This window comes from Nannobrachium achirus, assembly GCF_963921795.1.
Source record: "Nannobrachium achirus genome assembly, chromosome: 1".
NCBI classification, from domain to species: domain Eukaryota; kingdom Metazoa; phylum Chordata; class Actinopteri; order Myctophiformes; family Myctophidae; genus Nannobrachium; species Nannobrachium achirus.
In genome coordinates, this window is record NC_137810.1 from 58,506,435 (window position 1) to 58,525,540 (window position 19,106).

At 44.0% G+C, this 19,106-nt stretch overlaps 1 protein-coding gene across 2 annotated transcripts in view; it reads right to left on the reverse strand.

Annotated features, from left to right (window-relative positions):
• Nucleotides 1-19,106, reverse strand: part of atf6 (activating transcription factor 6) — a 104,924-nt gene that overhangs the window by 41,338 nt on the left and 44,480 nt on the right. For both annotated transcript variants that reach the window (XM_080733271.1, XM_080733270.1), the window contains exons 8-12: nucleotides 10,207-10,392; nucleotides 8,660-8,751; nucleotides 6,381-6,527; nucleotides 2,970-3,065; nucleotides 2,430-2,535 (exon numbers count right to left, since the gene is read on the reverse strand). In XM_080733271.1, coding sequence (XP_080589397.1) covers nucleotides 2,430-2,535; nucleotides 2,970-3,065; nucleotides 6,381-6,527; nucleotides 8,660-8,751; nucleotides 10,207-10,392 — 627 coding nt within the window. The remainder of the gene's footprint in view (nucleotides 1-2,429; nucleotides 2,536-2,969; nucleotides 3,066-6,380; nucleotides 6,528-8,659; nucleotides 8,752-10,206; nucleotides 10,393-19,106) is intronic.

Below are 19,106 nucleotides of genomic sequence, written 5' to 3' on the forward strand. Positions count from 1 at the left end.
TGGATCCAGTGTGTTATTCATCAGAGCTTTTCTGAGAGGGGCTGCAGTGAGGACTCTCCTGGGTTTAGCAGGATGGATTGCCATCATTAAGGCACGGGGGGGGGGGGGGGGCTTAGGGAAACAGCAAACTGTCAATGCTTGTCCAGAAACGGCTAACACATTAACAACCTTGAGGAGAATCATTCATTCAAATTAGTCGAAATATAACTAAACAGTGGTGATATGTTTAGGTACGCCTCAGGGTGCCAGGACTAGTTTGAAAAATCGGGTGCTTGGGCGTGTGTGCGTGTGAGAGCATGATAGAAAGCAGGTCAGTACAGGCGGGAAATAATTCAGCTCAAAAGTTGCAAATGTTTCTTCCTTTGCAGAAACATGAATGACCAAATCAACCATTCACTAACCAAGCCATTGAGCAGACATGCGTGACTGAAGTCACTGGGACAGATTAAACAGAAAACACAAATACAAAAAGTGAAAAGTGGGATGGGAAATAAATAGGAGCAAGGCATTAACTCCACATTGCCTTTGATTTTTTTTCTAAATCACTTTCACACAAGATAAAATAATAAAAAAAACAAGTAAGGGGATTCTGTCAGGGAGGTGGCTCTGTATCATTTATGATATTTCATAATATTGATACAGTCTGTGTTTGGAGAAAATTGAATTCATACTATGCCGGTCCGGTACTCAGAAGAAATAGAGTTGGGCAACTACATTAGCAAATCACAGGAGTCACTGAAGCATTCCTGAGATTCCTTAGATTTTGTGACATTAGTTCATCTGTGATGGCTTTTCTGCCTTCATTGATAGTACACTGTGGAGATAGACAGGAAACAGAGTGAGAGATAGGGAGTGACACGCAGCAAAGGTCACCGGGATCGGTATTCGAACCCGCGGCGCTCTGTCAATAGATCCTATATGCAGTATGAGCTTGAACCACTAGAAAAATCACAATGCAACTAGGACGAGATGCTGCGTATGCCGCCAGTGGTGCCGGGGGGGGGGGGGCAGTCGCATGTGTAATGGGAGATTTAGTTGTTAGGTCAATTCAATTCAATTCAAAGGAGCTTTATTGGCATGAGAAAACATACCTTTACATTGCCAAATGATCTTAGCCTGAGCATAGCCTGAGCATTGTAGTCGATTTGTAAGCGGGCTCACTCTTTGGATAAAGTAGTGCTTTTTCAGTTGATGCTTTGTAACCACATGAGTAAAATGCCCAGAGTCACAGAACAGTTTTTATATTATGTGATGAAAACAAAAGTCTACTGGATTTTGAATGGGGGAAAAAATGACCCTGGGCTGTGGTATTTGACGTTAGACGTCAGCACTCTATGTATTTTGTTTAATTTCTCAGAACTGCCGGATTAAGCTGTCCAAAGAGAGGATGAGAGAGAAAGAGACACAAGAGGGTGAATTGGCTGAAAGAAAGACTTGCTAAAAATCCCCATTGTTAACTAATAGCAGATCGATGTATTTGTGGCTCAGAAAAGGGGATAAGTCCTCGTTAAATCCACAGATAGTTAAACAAGGTTCTGTCAGCTGTCCTAGCTCGGTCTAAAGATTATATATTTTATTGTCTGTTCCACCATCTGTTCTATGTAATCTAATAACACGGTTATTCTGACGGTAATGCTATCCCTACAATGTGTTTTTTTTTTGTGTAGCCAATAACATTTTAATTCAATTTCTTTTCAAATTAAAAGGGTGTAATGTGCAAAGCAGACGAGTTAAATAAAGTTCCGTCATCTCTTCTAGTTCGCTCTAAAAAGATAATAACTTTTATTGTCTATTCTCCCATCTGCTCTGTGTAATCTAATAACATAGTTATTCTGACGATAATGCTATTCCAACAATGTCAGTTTTTGCTGCCAAAAGGTTTAGATGCGTATATCTCGTCTTCTTTTCCCATAGCGTGCGACCAGTCATGTTGCCATACCTTAGCAACAGGCATGATACATTTATTTTAAGAAGTACATTCTATTTTTTTCCCCCCAAAACATTTCCATGGTTTCTTGGGCTGGAACGGTTGTTTCAAGTGCAGCTAAACTTGACATAAATATAGTAAACGTGCCACAATTAACAATAATGAATTGCACCTGTGCAGCTGACCTGCGGAACCTGGGAATATACCATTCTATCAAGATAGGGAGAATACAAGTGTGGAGAATATCATTATAATACCTTGTTAAATTTTGCATTTGTAGTTATTTTACTGTAATTTAACAACATAACCAGCACAGACAGACAATGAGACATTCATGGATTTATATTTTAAAGTAACTTGTATTCTCGCCCCTGGACCCAGGGTATGGCAGCTGCATACCCCTGCCATACCCAATTGACGCCCCTGGAAAAGCCTTGGCAGCTAATCTACAGTTATGGCAACATTATGGCATTCAGAATGTGTCTGGTGAGTCGTGACTCACCAGGATGGTCCTGGTGGGTTTGTGCTGGTTGTTGTTGTTCATGCGTCTGGACTTGGTCTGCTCCACCTCGTGTCTGTGGACCCAGCCTCTCAACTCATGGGCCAACCTGCCAAGCACAGTTCATCTCAGGTGTGAATGCATGGAATATAATCTGTTCAGATAGACTGTTAAGTAGCCAAACCTAGCCAAACATCCACAGTGCATTTTATTCAAATTGTTCCATATTGCACTGTTGTTTTCCTGGATCCATTTGAATGAATAAATCTCTGTTTTAACCACTCTGTTGACACTTGAGATGCAGTGAAGTATAAGTATAAGTAAAGGTACTGCAAATTGGAAATACTCCAGTAAAGTTAAAAAAAAATACCTCAAACTTAACTCATTTGCTGCTCTTAAAAAATTGCTACTTTCAGGCTGAACTGCCACGATAGTGCACAGATCATGCACGGTTTTCAAACAAAAACATCCGCTTGGAAACCCATTCAGGCATTCATGAGATGGCAGCCATCATATTTTAAAGAACACAGATGGAGCACTTACTCCATGCACTTGGTCCTGTTGACGGGCGGCAGGCAGGGTGGAGGTGGTGTCAGGTAGACGGGGTCCTTCACCACCACCAGGGCCTTATCTTCTGAACTACAGAGACAGAGAGAGAAGGAGAAGAACATGTGACATGGGATTAGATCGATAGATCTTATCTTATATCTTATCTTCTGAACTACAGAGACAGAGAGAGAGAGAGAAGAACATGTGACATGGGAGAAGATAGATAGATCTTATCTTATCTTAGATCTTATCTTCTGAACTACTGACCCGGAGACAGAGAGGGAAGGAGAACATGTGACATGGGAGAAGATAGATTTATGAGGCCGTGACAGCTGTTGGGAAATTACCGTCACCGTGTGCCAGAATCTAATTCTAAAAATGACGATCTGGTAATCAAAAAACGTTTCCACACACAGTGAGGGTACGTTTTCTTTTTTTAATTTGATACAAATGTATGTCCAAGATGGTTTGTTCTTCTTGTACAGGGGAGTAGAAACATTCATGGTGACATAAACGGGTAAAAGGAGCCTAGACAACCCCAAAACACAACAAACCTGGTGTCCAATGTGGCGGCAATTAAAACGCAATTGATTTTCTTTCATGCTTGCCACGTAAAAGAGCCCCGTGCTTAGTTAAGAGTCAAGTAAAGCTGAAATCTGGAACTTATTTTAATGTTTTACCATCTGTATTGGTAGAGTATGTCAAGTCTGTTACCAATACTAGTCCAGTGGTTGGAGGTGATCTCCCAACTGCTCCATTGAGAAATGTACACTCTGGTGTCAGGTAGGACACACTTATTGGTTGACAAGTAGTACTTAAAGCTCATGAGTGCAATGGCTCGTCCAATCAAACAGGGATTCTGTCTTGTAAGGGTGGTACAAATTTGCACTTGTGGTCGGACGTGGGAGACATCACAGGTAGGACATGAGACATATGAATTGCATCTTTAATGTATGGTTACTTTAAAATGCTGACAAACTTGTGCAGAGTCTCTGATAGTCTGGAATGACAATGATATATCAGTGATGGGATCTCAGTTACTGGACAATGTTCAACTGGTATAACAGCCAGTTGTTACTCAATACTCACAGCAGTAAAATGCTTGATTTATTCCCCCATTATACAACAGTCTCACGCACCAAAAACATCAGATCCGCAAGCTCACAATGTGCCGTGATGTGACACGTTGCGAGCTTGTAGATCAGCTATTACTGTAAAGCAGGTTTAAATTAAGCTGCAATCTGTAATATTTCTCTCCTAGCCAGGATTCAAACCTGGCTATCCTGCTTACAGTAAGTGCCAACATTTCTACCACCGAGCTAAGACAGAAAGCATGTTTGGACGGGGGAGATATTAGGCTTTTGAGCTTCATGCAAAACATCTTGTCAACCATTAGTGGTCCTGCCCAACCACAGGATCTAAATGATTCAGTAGAAGAGGAGCCAGCGACACCAGCGGTTGTAAGTAACACACCTGCTATGTTTGGAGGTGGTGGTGGTGGTGGTGGGGGGGTTCCTAGAACAAAATATTTTGAGATGGGTGTCCACGGCCAAATACATATCATTCTGGGGGTCCTTGACATGAAGACGTTTGATCGCCACTGATACAGCAACATAGGTTTCTCAGAAAAACGGGTTTAGAAAACATCTGTAGAATCGGCCTCAGGTTTTAATGGCTCAAGGGGAAAGAGTCAAGGCTGTGAACTGCAGTGTAGAGCGTCGTCCGAGATGATGGGCGACACCAAGATCACAACAAACATGAAAGAAAGAAAAGCAAAGCCCTACTGTAGTGTAGGCACATCACACAGGACGAGAGATGAAAGCAGATGAAACGAAGGGGTCCACACTGAGGCTGTTATGGTAGCGTAGCCTCCAAACATCACAGATTAGCAGTACACTACTCCACACATCTAATTGGCTGGCAGCTCAGATTACATACAGTAAAGTCTCGGGGTGAAATATTAATCTGGGCCAGGTGATGATGTGGACTGTCTACAGGTCGGCGTTGTCCACCTGCGAGGGCCTCTTTATCAAGATGGCAGCCGCAGCTCTAATTCCTCCCCCAGGGAGATTGTGTGTGTGTGTGTGTGTGTGTGTGTGTGTGTGTGTGTGTGTGTGTGTGTGTGTGTGTGTGTGTGTTTGGGGGGAGGGGGCAAGGGGGGGGGGGGGTGGCTTGCTGGAGCTGCGCCTCGCGATCCAGTTTCTAAATGGCCTAGAAACGGTTCCGCGAGACAGAACATGGCAGAACACGGAGGCTATGTCGTAACTCTTTGTCGCGGTTGCGTGTTAAGCTTGTCACACGTGCACACGTCAAAGCACACACACGCTCCCAGCACCATGCCCTTCACTAGGGCTGCACATATCAATTATGTTCTTAACGATTACTCTGACGATTACGTTTTCGATGAATCAAATAATTGCTTGTTTTTTGGATACAGTATTTATTTTATATATCAATGAATCAACGCAAACAGATCTAATCGTAGATTATAATCATTAGCACAAATAACAAGATAAGCCCTACTTTATAATGTTGTCGTACAACAGCGTCACACGCAAAGAGCGAAAATGGCTGATCTACAACAAGCTCACAACACGTGAGCTTGTGTATCTATCTTTGCAATTTAAAATATTTAGGAGAAAAAATAAAATATTTTCCTAAATTACTTATTTTTAATAAATCCATTCGCGATCATTTTCATAATTGATTAAATGGAACACACTCTTTCAACCCAGAGGAACCCCAATGTCGGGTTGCACATACCCCGCTACGGCCTGCCCCTGCCCCCCCCCCACTCCCTGTCACCCCCCGTGTTAAGGCTAATGTGTTCCTTCCTGTACGCGTTGGGTAAACGGTGCTGCGGGGGAAACCCGAGACCAGAGATGAATGGCTCGCATTAGAAAGCGTGACCCAACCTCCCCATGCCTGCATGTGACACGACGCAGGTCGGCCACGCTCGACATGCAGTTCAAAACAACACCGTTGGCATGGGGGGAGGGGGGGAGGAGGGGGGCAGTACAGGTAATGTACCAGACAAGAATGTTATTCAAGCAATTTACAAACCAAAAGTCTGTGGACTGGTGTCGCATTTCCAAGTGAATGGTAGAAATGTTTCTTTTCTTTTCTTTAAGTTTTTAGAACAATAAACTGTGACTGGTAATGTAGGGCTTTATGTCAACCCAGGCCCAGACCCATCATAGCCCTCCTCCGTTTTCGTAAACTCAGGGGTCAGTCATCGTCTGGCACGTTTGTTTACGCATGGCGGTAATGAGCTGTCCCTGCATCAAACCTGTGGCCCCCGTGGTGGCGCGCACAGGTGCATCCTGGTCCGAAAAAATGCCCGACACGGTATGTAAATAGGGCGTCAGTGGGGGGGAAAGGGTGTTGGCTGGCTGAGCTCATTACCTGTCTGCGAGGCCTGCGGGGCCGCCGAGGTGCTCGGGGCCCACGGCCTCGGCCTCCGTGGTCTCCTGGGAGATGCCCAGCAGGTGCCTGCCACCGTGCTGCAAGGGGCCCGTCTGGTGCATGGAGCCGGGGCCACCCTGGAACAGACTGGGAGAGAAATGGACAGGTTGGAGATAGATAGATAGATAGATACCTTTATTATCCCAAGGGGGAAATTCAGTTGTCCAGTAGAAGCACAGCAGTATACAGTTATTTACAAAGTTACAGAGACGTAAGAAAAGATAGATAAGATAAGAGGGAAAAAACTAAAAAACAAAGACAAGAGCAGTACAGTACCAATAAAGAGAATGTGCATCAATAGAGAAGCGAATAATATATAAGTATATATACATAAAGTGTCTTGCAAAAGAGACCATAGCAGTCAATGCTAGTTAGTGCAAACAAGTATCTCACTGTCATTGTTAAATAAAGCAAAAATACTCAGAAACTACCAACACAACCTAAAAGTGCAATGTCAAAAATCAGTGCGAAAAAAGAAGAAACTAGGAAGCGTAGAGGGGAGAATATGGGATACAGAATGAGAGAGAAATGATATCGGGAGGGATCTAGGGATGGGGACGATATGAACGTTTCATATCACGATTATTGTGACGAGAAAGAATGTTGTGACCGCGAATTACGATATTATCGCGATGATCAAAATATCCCCAATATCCATTATCCTGGGGCGGAACATTTGCCAAAAAATAGCAGATCTACAAGCTCACACCGCGTCACAACACTTGTAGATCGGCTATTTTTTGGCAAAGAGATTTGGTAGAATGTGTAAAAAAGACTGTATTCAAGTACATACTGTATATTATAAGTACGTTTTACCAATAGAGGGTTTAAATGGTACCGGATATGCAGCACAGCAAATAAAAGGTGAATTGATCCCAGTGCATGACGGAGGACGATTTCACGATAAATTAAATCTCCACGATATGGTTATCGTGAGTGTTTTTCAATCACGATAAACGATAATATCGCTTATCGTCCCATGATCCCTAGAAGGATCCGAAGAAGAGATCAAAAAGAGAAACGGACGTGAAGGACGGAGCGAGGGGCCTCGGTATGTAGGAAGATAATTGAAAAGAACAACATTGTAATGGACTGAAAACCAATGCCAAATTCCACGCGGCCCCACATCCTGTGGTGTGCACGGGAGAGGCTTTTAGTTCTTCAAGCCATCAGCACAATCTGAACTCTGATCGTGACTGGATAAACCGAAGCACACACGGACACAGACAGACACACGCCCCGCGCAACAGCACTCACTACTTTCAACAGTATCACTGTACACAGGGTGGCATTTTCTTTTCAAAGGGATCGGGCCTTGTATGTCAGCATAGCTTAAATTCCAATGTTGAACGCACACATACGCACGCACACATACACAGATACAGTAAATGCACAACTACATACACACTATAGCTAGAGTGAAGAACACAGCTCCAGCAGTAAAATCAGTCAAAGTGTTAATTTAACAAATTCATTCAAATACACCAATAATGTATTTGAGGCCGTTTATAGCACCAAGAATTGCACATCACTTGCAGCCGCTACAGTATCTGCCTCGTCCTACGGTCCGATTCACAAAAGATTAAGATATTAACATGATCATAATGGATCATAGCTGACTTTGAGTTGCCCTTTTGCATCTGACTGCAATTATCCATGTGGCAGATTATAAATGGTGGCTTTGCACTTCACTATTTATTTGTGTGTATCTCTGACTCTGAGCAGTTTGTTGAGCTGGTGCCAAAGCATTATGTAGGCTAACAACAGCCTGAAAGTGGACAATGCCAGTGTAGTAATGGATCATTTTATTAGAGCCAATGGACTCGAGTGTCAGCAATTTTAAGTTCTTTTGTCTGAAAATACCGTACACTCTAGTCCGCTGTAATAGCAAAGGGGCAGTGCTTGAACGCTAGTTCGTTTCAATTAGAAATTGGAGCAGTCATGAATAACACTGGATTTAATTGGCCAGTACTCACCAGTACAGAGTACAAGTTCGGATGACTTTTGTCCACCCGAGTCCCTTAATTACTTCTAATTATTCTCGGTCACTTAAATTAAGTGGGGCTTTGAATGTTAATTCCCACAGCGCTTTCACACACACACACACACACACACACACACACACACACACACACACACACACACACACACACACACACACACACACACACACACACACACACACACACACACACACACACACACACACACACTCTCACCTCGTTGGTCCCACATTGAACACAAGAAAGACCAAGACCGCCATGAGAAGGACAGCCCTCCTCTTGGGGGCGACGGTCTGAAGAACTGTGTTCTGTGGAGAGAGGAAAGCACATTATCAACTCTGTGTCTCATACTGCAGTGGTTCCCAAACTTTTTGGGCTTCAGTACCCCCTTTTCCTGACTTCTGAATCCATGTATCCCCCCCCCCCCCTCCCCCCCCTTAATCGACAGCAACATTTTGATCAGAAAATACTGACATCAGTTTTTATGTCAAGATGTTGAAAATGTAAGTAGCCTATTGCTTTCTATTCAGTAACAGCTGTGCTAGTCAAACTTCTTACTTAATTTGGTTTAAAGCTTTACAGAGCAGCACGTTCACATACATGTGTCAATGTTTTATCATTAACCACAAGAGTAAAATCATTTTTACCATTTTCTCTCAAGTAGCCCCTGTAGTACCTCTGTGTACCCCTAGGGGTACAATAACCCCTTTTTGAGAAACACATACTGTGCTACTACTGCTAATAATAATAATAATAACTTGAATTTATATAGCGCCTTTCAAAAACCCAAGGCGCTTAACGAAACAGAAACAAACACATTATCGTCCAAAAGCCTGAATAAATAAGTGTCTCTTCAGTGCAGACTTGAATGAGTCCAATGTTGGCAACTGGCAAATCGCCATGGGGAGAGAGTTCCAGAGGGTTGGGGCTGCCACCACAATGACAATTGAATTTCTGTCGCCCTTGTTGGTCAGCAGCAATTCAGTGAAAAGTCAAAAGGTGACAACTGTTTTCCATTGTTTAGGTTGTACATGGATTAACTCCCATCCTCTTCAGCCGAAAAAGGTAAATGGTACAGTACATGCATTTTATATAGCAGCTTTAAGTGCTTTAAATGTGCATTACATTCACCATTATTATTATCATCGCTATTTTTGGATAATGATTGAAAAGGCATTTTTCAACATGGTGTAATGGGTATTGCATAACAGGGTGGGCCATGCTTCCCTATTTTCATCGTTCCCAAGTTGCATCATTCCCGAGTAGGCCAATGCCCGATGAGCACAGGTCTAGTTTTGCTAAAGAATTGTGATTGTGTGTGTGTTAGGGCATTCACCAAATATTCGAATATTCGAATATCAAAGTCACTATTCGACGTTGTTCACTGAAGTCGAATATTCACTTTCTTTTATTTTTTTTATTGTTTTGTCTTTAAAAATGTATATGTTTCTTCATGGTTTATAAAGCTTGGCTTGATAGGAAGTCATAAGAACCCTGACAAGCACTTGGAATTGTAGGTATTACATTTAATGTGACTCTGTTTCGCAGATAAATATTGTGGAAAATAGCAGATCTACATGCTCACAACGCCTCGCAACGCGAGGCGTTGTGAGCATGTAGATCGGCTATTTTCACAATGTTTGCCTCTTGCTTACTTAATATTTGACAGTTTGTCCAGTCCTGTCGAGGGCGAATAATTCGAATACTAAAAATCACTATTCGTGAACGCCCTAGTGTAGATGTGTCAGTGCCCCATCTCTCACCTCAGAGAGCAGTCCTTCCAGCTGTCTCTTGAGGCAGCCGTTCTCGCTCTTGAGCACCTGGTTCTCGGACAGCGCCATCTTGAGGCGGGCCTCCAGCGTCAGCAGGTACTCCTTCTTCTTCTTCCGAGACAGCGACGCCGACTCGCGGTTCTTGATCATCCTCTGCTGCCTCTGGGAGACCTTTGACTGGACGGAGGGAGGGAGGGAGGGAGGGAGGAAGGAAGGAAGGAAGGAAGGAAGGAAGGAAGGAAGGAGAGGGAAACAAAGGAAGATTTGTTGTATTCATTTATATGTTTATTTGACAGGGGACAATACAAAAAAACAATGTCAAGTTATAAATATCAAATCTCAGTTTGAAGTGGAGCGGTGAATTTGAGCAGCTATACCCTGTGTGTGTGTGTGTGTGTGCGTGTGTGCGTGTGTGTGTGCGTGCGTGCGTGTGTCTAGGCTGCACAACAGTGGTCTTCTCAATCTGTTCCTGTTTTTATAGTTTAAAAATCCCGTTATACTAATGAAACATAACTCCGGCCACGCACCGTTGTACTAAAGAAACATAGCGCGCCACTTGGTCAAAGTTCATCCTCAACGGGACAGGGCCAGTCCACGACACACAATGCTAAAAGGTGGGAGCGATTCACCGCTCCAAAAACATGAAGCCGTTGCATTGTATATGGGGTTTCTAGCTGAGGCTAATTTGCAACCCCAGTCCCTGGTTAGGCCTTTCTATACCATATCTACCTAGTTTAAAAAAAAACACACACATCTTGTGTGAAGTGAGGGATGCCATTTATGAGTTTATTTCATGAAGCGTCACACGAACCCTGGCCAATGTGACCCTAGGCGTACAACAGACTTTGAGCGCTTTGTGCCACGATGTAGGCCAGATGTAGGCCACTCTTCAAAGCCCAGACATTATTTGGGCCCCGGACATTTTTGGGGGCCCGGACAAAGCCAGATGTTGGAGCTTAGCTCCTTCCAGGAGCACCGCTCAAAAAGGATCCAATTACAAAAAGCACATGCATGAAGCTCCAATCTAAACAAGTACAACATTCTCAAATTACAGTCATGAAAGCAGTGACGTTAACGTTTTAAAATGTGCATAACATTAGTGTTCGCAGCTTTGGTTTGATTTCAACAAGTATTTAACCTTTTTAACTCTCAAATACCTGGAACGCGCCCGAGTCGCGTTAGATTTGAACCACTTTAACCATTAGTTTATGCTTTAACTATTGAAAAATAGCAGATATACAAGCGCACAGCGCGGCACCAAGTGCCGCGCTGCGAGCTTGTAGATCTGCTATTTTTGAAAAATCGTGAAAATGTGTGCAAGTCTTTGAATATCTTTGACCCGATCTTTGACCCGACTTCTAAATCCTTCCTCTAAATCAGCTGTTCTCAAACTTTTTCATGTCAAGGACCCCCAAAATCTCATTTCTTCGGCCGCAGACCCTTATCTCAAAATATGTTGTTCCAGGGACCCCCCAGAAGCAAAGATTTGAGTTACAAAAGTCTGCTTTGAAAAATACATATTTTCACGATTTTTCAAAAATAGCAGATCTACAAGCTCGCAGTGCCGCACTGTGAGCTTGTATATCTGCTATTTTTCAATAGTTAAAGCATTCAATAATTGTAGGCCTAAATGGGTTAATATATATATTTTTAATTAAAATATTAATTTTCCCACTTTGTATATTTTCGGATGAACGCTACGCTACCCATCACATCTGGACCACTGCATGCGCTCTTCACCAATCCAAACAGAGCGAGGGAAAGGGAAACACGCTGTTGATAGTAGGAATACTCTGTCGAGTTATACATTTCTGTCCGAGACACCTGTTGGGCAGCGGATCACAGGCTCATCTCATGGTGTGACCTCATGTTTGTCTATATTCTCAAGGGCTTCTTGGATGAAAAAGAGGGCCTTTCATTTGTATGATCCATCTTTTTTCTGCCAGATCACCAGCAGCAGCTGCCAGCGCCGATGACAACACACACAGGGAGGGATGACTGTCTCACGCACGCAAGTGTAGAGCAGGGGTTCCCAAACTTTTTTGTCTCAGGGGTCAGGGCACCCCTACATTATAATTTTCACTCCCAGCACCTTATATTTATAGTATATCATCGTTGTCGGGTGGAAACCTTGTATGTCCAAAACCGTTTGTTTTGTATTTATCATCTATAAAATGTACTAACTAGTGAAAACAGCAGATCTACAAGCACACAACGCCTCGCATTGCGAGGCGTTGTGTGCTTGTAGATCGGCTGTTATCACTAGTTTTGTGCGACAGAGGTTTCTGCCTGACAGTAATGATATTTTAGTGATTATGTTGCAAGGAAAACTTTGAGATAATACCCATTTTGGTTTGAACTGACTGAAAATAAATTTGCACTTCAAGTTTAAAATAATACTAAATATTTTTTTCAAGTGTCCAAATAAATTCCAAATATTATCAAATGGGGTGCCCCTGGACTGCCGTCGCGGCACCCCAGGGTGCCCCATCACCCACTTTGAAAACCCCTGGTGTAGAGTACAGACAGACACTACAGCAGTGGGTCTTAACGTGGGGTCTGGGGGACCCCCAGCGGTCCTTGAGGATTAACATATGAATCCGTTTTGTTTGGTTCACTCTCAGAGTTAGGATTTACCTAGAGGATTTTACTGTGTACTGTAGATTGGGGTCCCTGTCCCTGAGATAATTGGGGGTCCCAAGGCCTAAATGATGCATATTAAACTGGGGGTCCTTGTATTTACATCAGTTACCCCAGTCCATTATAGCCTGGAAATCAGACGAATCTGAAAAAACAAACAAAAAACAATTGCCCTCGTCAAATTTGGTCTGGCACCGCTCAGTTGTGATTGGACTTCACTCCCTCCAAAGTTGTGAGGGACCAATCAAGGCCGAGTGCACAAAAATGGGGCGGCTTTATCACCAGAGGCATTTTCTTTTTCAATCTGTCCCTTGGAAATGCAGGTTCCACACAGAGATTCAAAGGTCTCTCTTTCACTATCTGCCTCTAACACACTAATCTCTCAAGAACAAGACTCTCGGGGCGCCCGCTGGCCTAGTGGTCAAGGCGCTACCACATACTAGGCTATGATGCCTGCTGGCGTCGCCGGTTCGATTCCCAAACCGCATGTCATTCCCCATCTCTTTCTCCATTTCCTGTCAATCTACTATCCTATCAAATAAAGGCATAAAAAGCCCCAAAACAAATCTTTTTTTTTTAAAAGAACAAGACTCTCTGATGCTACGCAAATGAAAAGGGACTTTTCTTTGACGATGGCTAGCCAGATTGCTCGCTCACACACACGAACGCACGCACGCGCGCACACACACACACACACACACACACACACACACAAAGAACGACAGTGGACAACACTAAGGAATGCGGCTCCTTAAAGTTAAGCCTGTGAGAAACCCAGGAGTACTGGGGAGGGCTGAGGGAGGGAGGGAGGGATGATGGTAAAAGGAAGGATGGTAAAAAGAAGCTTGTCAGAGTGAGACAGAAAATGGAAGGGGACGAGGGGAGGGGTGGTGGGAGAGAGAGCTACATAAAAGCCAGGCTCTTTGTACATGAGCTCTCTGGGAAGAAGTCCTGGGTCATCGCAGCCTCCACTAAGTACAGTAGAGAATAATAAACAGGCATGTGTCACAGAATGAAGGATTCCTCTGCAACGTGGCACAGGTTTTAACAGGAGACATCGGGTCGATATTAGCATTTTGGACACTTGTTTGGCTCTGCACTATTGGGTTGTTTCAAGTTTATTTGTCATACAGTATATGTACTGTATAAATACAAAGCATGTATAATACAATGACATTCATTGTGCTCTGAGCACCCTTCAGCCTTACACATACAACACACAACATCCAGACAGGACATACAGTACACTTAGTGTTGGTAGTATTGACAGGGTTCCCATACATTTTTACCAATTCATTTCCAAAACTTTTCCAAAACTTTTCCAGAATATTTAGCCCAATTTCCAGGACTATAGAACAATAATTCAGCTCTGCTCAATAACAGGTCGCTTACTCCTATACGCAATGCCCAAAGACAGGTAGTGTATGCCAGTGGTTCTCAACCTTTTCAGGCCGTGACCCCCAAAATAATCATGTTTTAACTGGGGACCCGGCACCCTGACGAGCACTAAGAGTTGAGAAATTTTGTATAACACGGTTCTATTGTGAAAATAGCAGATCTACATGCTCACAACGCCTCGGGTTGCATTGTGAGCATGTAGATCGGCTATTTTCACAATTTCTGCCACTAATATTTGACAATTTGGCCCATGTTTAATTTGTCATTTCAGAGGTATTAACAAAATCAATAACCAAAGACAATGCATAGATAGCTATTTTTTCCAGGACCTTCCAGGACCGTGGGAACCCTGTATTGAGTATTATTGCTTGTGTTTGACATGGCTGTGTAGCACTGACTAAGATTGACTGTTTGGACGCTTTTTGTTTGGCAATAGTTGTGCTTTAAGTATTGCTATTTGTGTTCTGATGTGACACACACGTTGACTGCTTTTCGACTTTTTCTTCTTTTCGGTGCCTTTCTTTTTTTCACTGTACACATACTTCTCTGTAACCTTGTAACCTTAAACTGCGTTGCTGCCTCAGCCCTCTGGGTGACAGATTTTCCCCCTTGGGATAATAAAGGTATTGTACTGTTGGGATCAGCGGCTAAGGGATTACTTTTAGGGTACAGAGTCTGCTACCATTGATTACGGATACCGGAAATCTTTGAGAGAGAAAATAATAACAATCAGTTGATACCGGCTTTCCTGTTCAACAAAATATTGGAATCGATTATGTGCCTTGAAAGAATCCATATCGAATTACCTCTCTAGCTTTATTGCTCTGAAGAGTGAAGACTGAAGGAACAACCCCACAGCCCCGCGGCCGCGATCAAACTTCTGCTGGAAATATTTATGCCTACATCCTCTCTGGAGGGATCAAGGGGTCACACTCACCGAGGCAGAACAGGGGTTATGAGAGAGGGGACGCTACACTCCAGACGTGATGGAGGGACTGTTTACAGACACTGTCATGCAATGAGGGATGAGGTCACAGCATACACACATAAACACCACCAGGAGACACACACACACACACACACACACACACACACACACACACACACACACACACACACACACACACACACACACACACACACACACACACACACACACACACACACACACACACACAGTAAGACTGCAAGAGTTTAAAAAAAGCATTCAGGCATGGTTCCGACTTAATTACCGAAGTCAAAGATTTACACACTTGAGATGATCTGGAAATAAACATGGGATTTTGCATAATTTCCTCATTTAGAAATCACTGGATTTTGTTTATGGAAGAATTTCCGACAACCAACAGCGTCCAGATTTTTTGCAATGGACACCTAACAAACAACAACACACCACCACCTATAAAGCAGTCTACTACAGTGGCTTGTGCACCTCAAGAACTAGCGTAAACCATCTTCAAGTGAGATAGAAACCAAACTGCCGGGTGTGTAAATGGTAAATGGTGCATTTATATAGCGCCTTTATCCAAGGCGCTTTACATAGATTGTGCATTACATTCACCCATTCACACACACATGCATACACCGATGGCAGAGGAAACCATGCAAGGCACCAACCTGCTCACCGGGAGGCTGGAGCAACTAGGGGTTCAGTCTTGCTCAAGGACTCTTCGACACTAACTCTGGGGGAGCCTGGGATCCAACTGGGAACCCTTCGGGAACCCTCTGTGTTTTAACGACGGTTTCTCTACCCCTGAGCCACTGCCGCCCCCGTGTAAAGTTCTGTTCACCCAACCTGACCCGACCAACGAGCATAAATCTTGTTAACATGAGCAGCGGAGGGCAACTTAACATGACCCATTGACAGTGAGGAGCCCAAACAACGTCATTGTCCCAGACCCAGCTATACCCGCTTCAACTACCCTTCCCCAAACACAAACAACACCCTCCTCTCCCTACCAGTAAGCCCCTATAAGTCCCCTGTCCTAATAGCCCTGCTGGTGATTAAGTTATTTGGATCCTTGTATTTGTGTTCCTGTCTCCTGAGAAACCTCTCTCTCCCTCTCTTTCTCTTTCTCTCTCTCTCGGTCTCCTGGCTTAGAAGTGGGAGCTGCGCCACCAGCCCGGAGCCTGGGAACACGGTGAATAAGCGGTTACCATGGAGCAGCGGGGGAGAGAGGGAAGGGAAGGGAAGGGAGGGACTTGACTTCACACTGCTGCGGTGCTGAAGAGGCTGAAGAGACCAATGTGGGGCAGGGAGCGAAGATGGAAGAATGGCACCTCTCTCAATTAAAGGCGTTCAACCGTTTTCTTATAAATGAGAGGCAAAGTACGAAAACCTTGGAAACTCTGAGCTTGGGCAGGGGGCGGGGGGCAGTGAATCATTAACAGTGTGAGTGAGCTTCCTTAACCACATTGAACTTGGCGTTCCTATTTTGGGCATGTTAAAGCCTACAAGCCAAACAGAAATGTAATTGTCAGCGACAGAAACACAGTTAAATTGTAAATCACAATAGGCTATATGCATATGCACCATTTTGTTCTACTTCCGGATGTCTTTCGACTTCCTTCACAGATGTTACTGATGATACTAATTAAGGCTCTGTTTGATTTATTGTACAGTGGTTCTTTAATTTCAAGGACCCCACAACTCTATACAAATGGAATCAACAAATGGAATCAAATGGACCCTTGCGGGTCCATTTGCTTCCATTTGTACACTCTCAGAGTTACACACCTGTATGGGGACATTTGGAACGCACTCAAGAACACTTTGAGACCCACTGGTATAGCAGAGTGTTTCAAGTGAGCCAACATGCACAATATCAGCACCCTGACTCTGTTTGACCAGAATGGAACAGACCCTTCATTAGTATCATCGGTAACACCTGTGAAGGAAGTCGAAAAACACCCGGAAGTAGAACAAAATGGCGCATATGCATATAGCCTATTATGTGAGCGACATTTAATCGTCATGTAAAATATCATAATGGTGACAGCCCTATACTCACAACAACCCTAACAGCAAGGAACCCTTGCACACCTGGTCTCTGGCCTGCTGTTCAGGCCTGCTGCACATTCCACTGGTAAAGGTCAAAAGGTTAATTCAGGAGGAAGTGCATGATGACCCATCAGTCGGTTCAAACGGTCTGGTCTTGACTTCACAAGGTCTTAACTTCACAAGAGGAAAACTTCTCTTGAGTTTACAAGAGCATGTTAACCCTGCCTAACAGTGGCACGTGTGTTGTGTTCCACAGGCGATACAGGACTTTCTTTTTAGTTTCAAAGGATGAAAGCGTTGACAAAAAGGCGAAGAAATGCGAACATTTTGCCGTGCATGTTGAATTGTTATTATTCACGAACGTGACACGAGGTATGCTTTGAAGAGATGGGCTTTACGAAAGAACGCATGCGTCCCCATCAGATGCTGTATGAACTCAGCCGGGTTCTACCACAGAGAAACAGTCCCTGACACCAACACCACACATACATATCGTCGTTGTCGGGTGGAAACCTCGTATCTCCAAGTTTCAAATTTGTACTTTCTTTCGCAAAGTAAAGCCCTGCTTCGTTATACAAGGCTGTCGCACACAAGTAGTGAAAACAGCAGATCTACAAGCATACAACGCCTCGCGATGCGAGGCGTTGTGTGCTTGTAGATCGGCTGTTTTCACTAGTTTAAGTCATTTTTAAAAGGATAAACGCAAAACGAACGGATTTGGACATACAAGGTTTTCACCCGACAACGACGATATGTATTCTATATGTTCCCTGTCTGTATTTATTATCCGTTATACACATGTTGCACCATTTTCTGGGCTTTCTTTTATGCCTTTATTGACTGGACAGTAGACTGACTGAATGGGGAGCTAGAGATGGGGAGTGACATGCAGCAAAGGTCGTCCGGATGGAGAATCGAACCGGCTGTCAGGCATCAGAGACTATGTGCTATAATGCGCCTGGACCAGTAGACCAGCGGGCGCCCCACGTTGCACCATTTTCCGCAATGTCGGTTTTGTACGTATTATCTGTGATTTGGTGTGAACACACTATGTGGCCATGAACATTGCAAAACTATTGCAGGCAATCATGCCGTGCCAAAAGTTTAATTTCCAGTAAGCCGAACAATGCAGCAAATTATTATATTAAATTACAACAAAACAAAAGTATCAGAAACAGACCACAGTCCAACAATAGACAAATAGCTCCTCTCTGAAGCATCAGATTAAAATAAATAAAAAAACATGGCAGAATGGCGCTCTGATTGTTGCGCTGAGACGTTCTCACTGATTCCGTGACCGACCAACCCAAACCCAGAACTCACATCACGCTCCACTAGCGCCTGCGTCTGCCCGCGGTGGGGGAGCCACCGAGGCCTGCAGCAATGCCAGGCTGACCTGATTTACACAGCAGAACAGGGGTCTTCAGGCCAAACGTTTTCAGGCCAAGGACCCCTTAGCTGAGAGAGAGACGAATCAGGGACCCACACTACATATTGTATAAAATTGCGTTGCAGATGAAAAATGCTCATAGATTTCTTAAGCTGGGTTCAAACCTGGATGGTCCGAGAGGCGCGATTACATACAAAGTGAAAGCAAAGACGAGACGGCGCGCGACCGAGCACGGCCCGAACGGGCGAACCATCCGAAAGGGGCGGCGCGAACAGTCGCCTCGTATCTTCGCAAACTCCACCCATCGTGTCCTGACAGCCAATCAGCGTTGATGTTGTCCGGAGACAGACACGAACATGTTTTTGGTGTTTGGAGTTGGGACTCCCTTTTTTCCGTGTATTTGTCCCAACGGGACATGATTTTTTTACCAACGCGGACCTGCACGACCAAAGTGAAGCGATG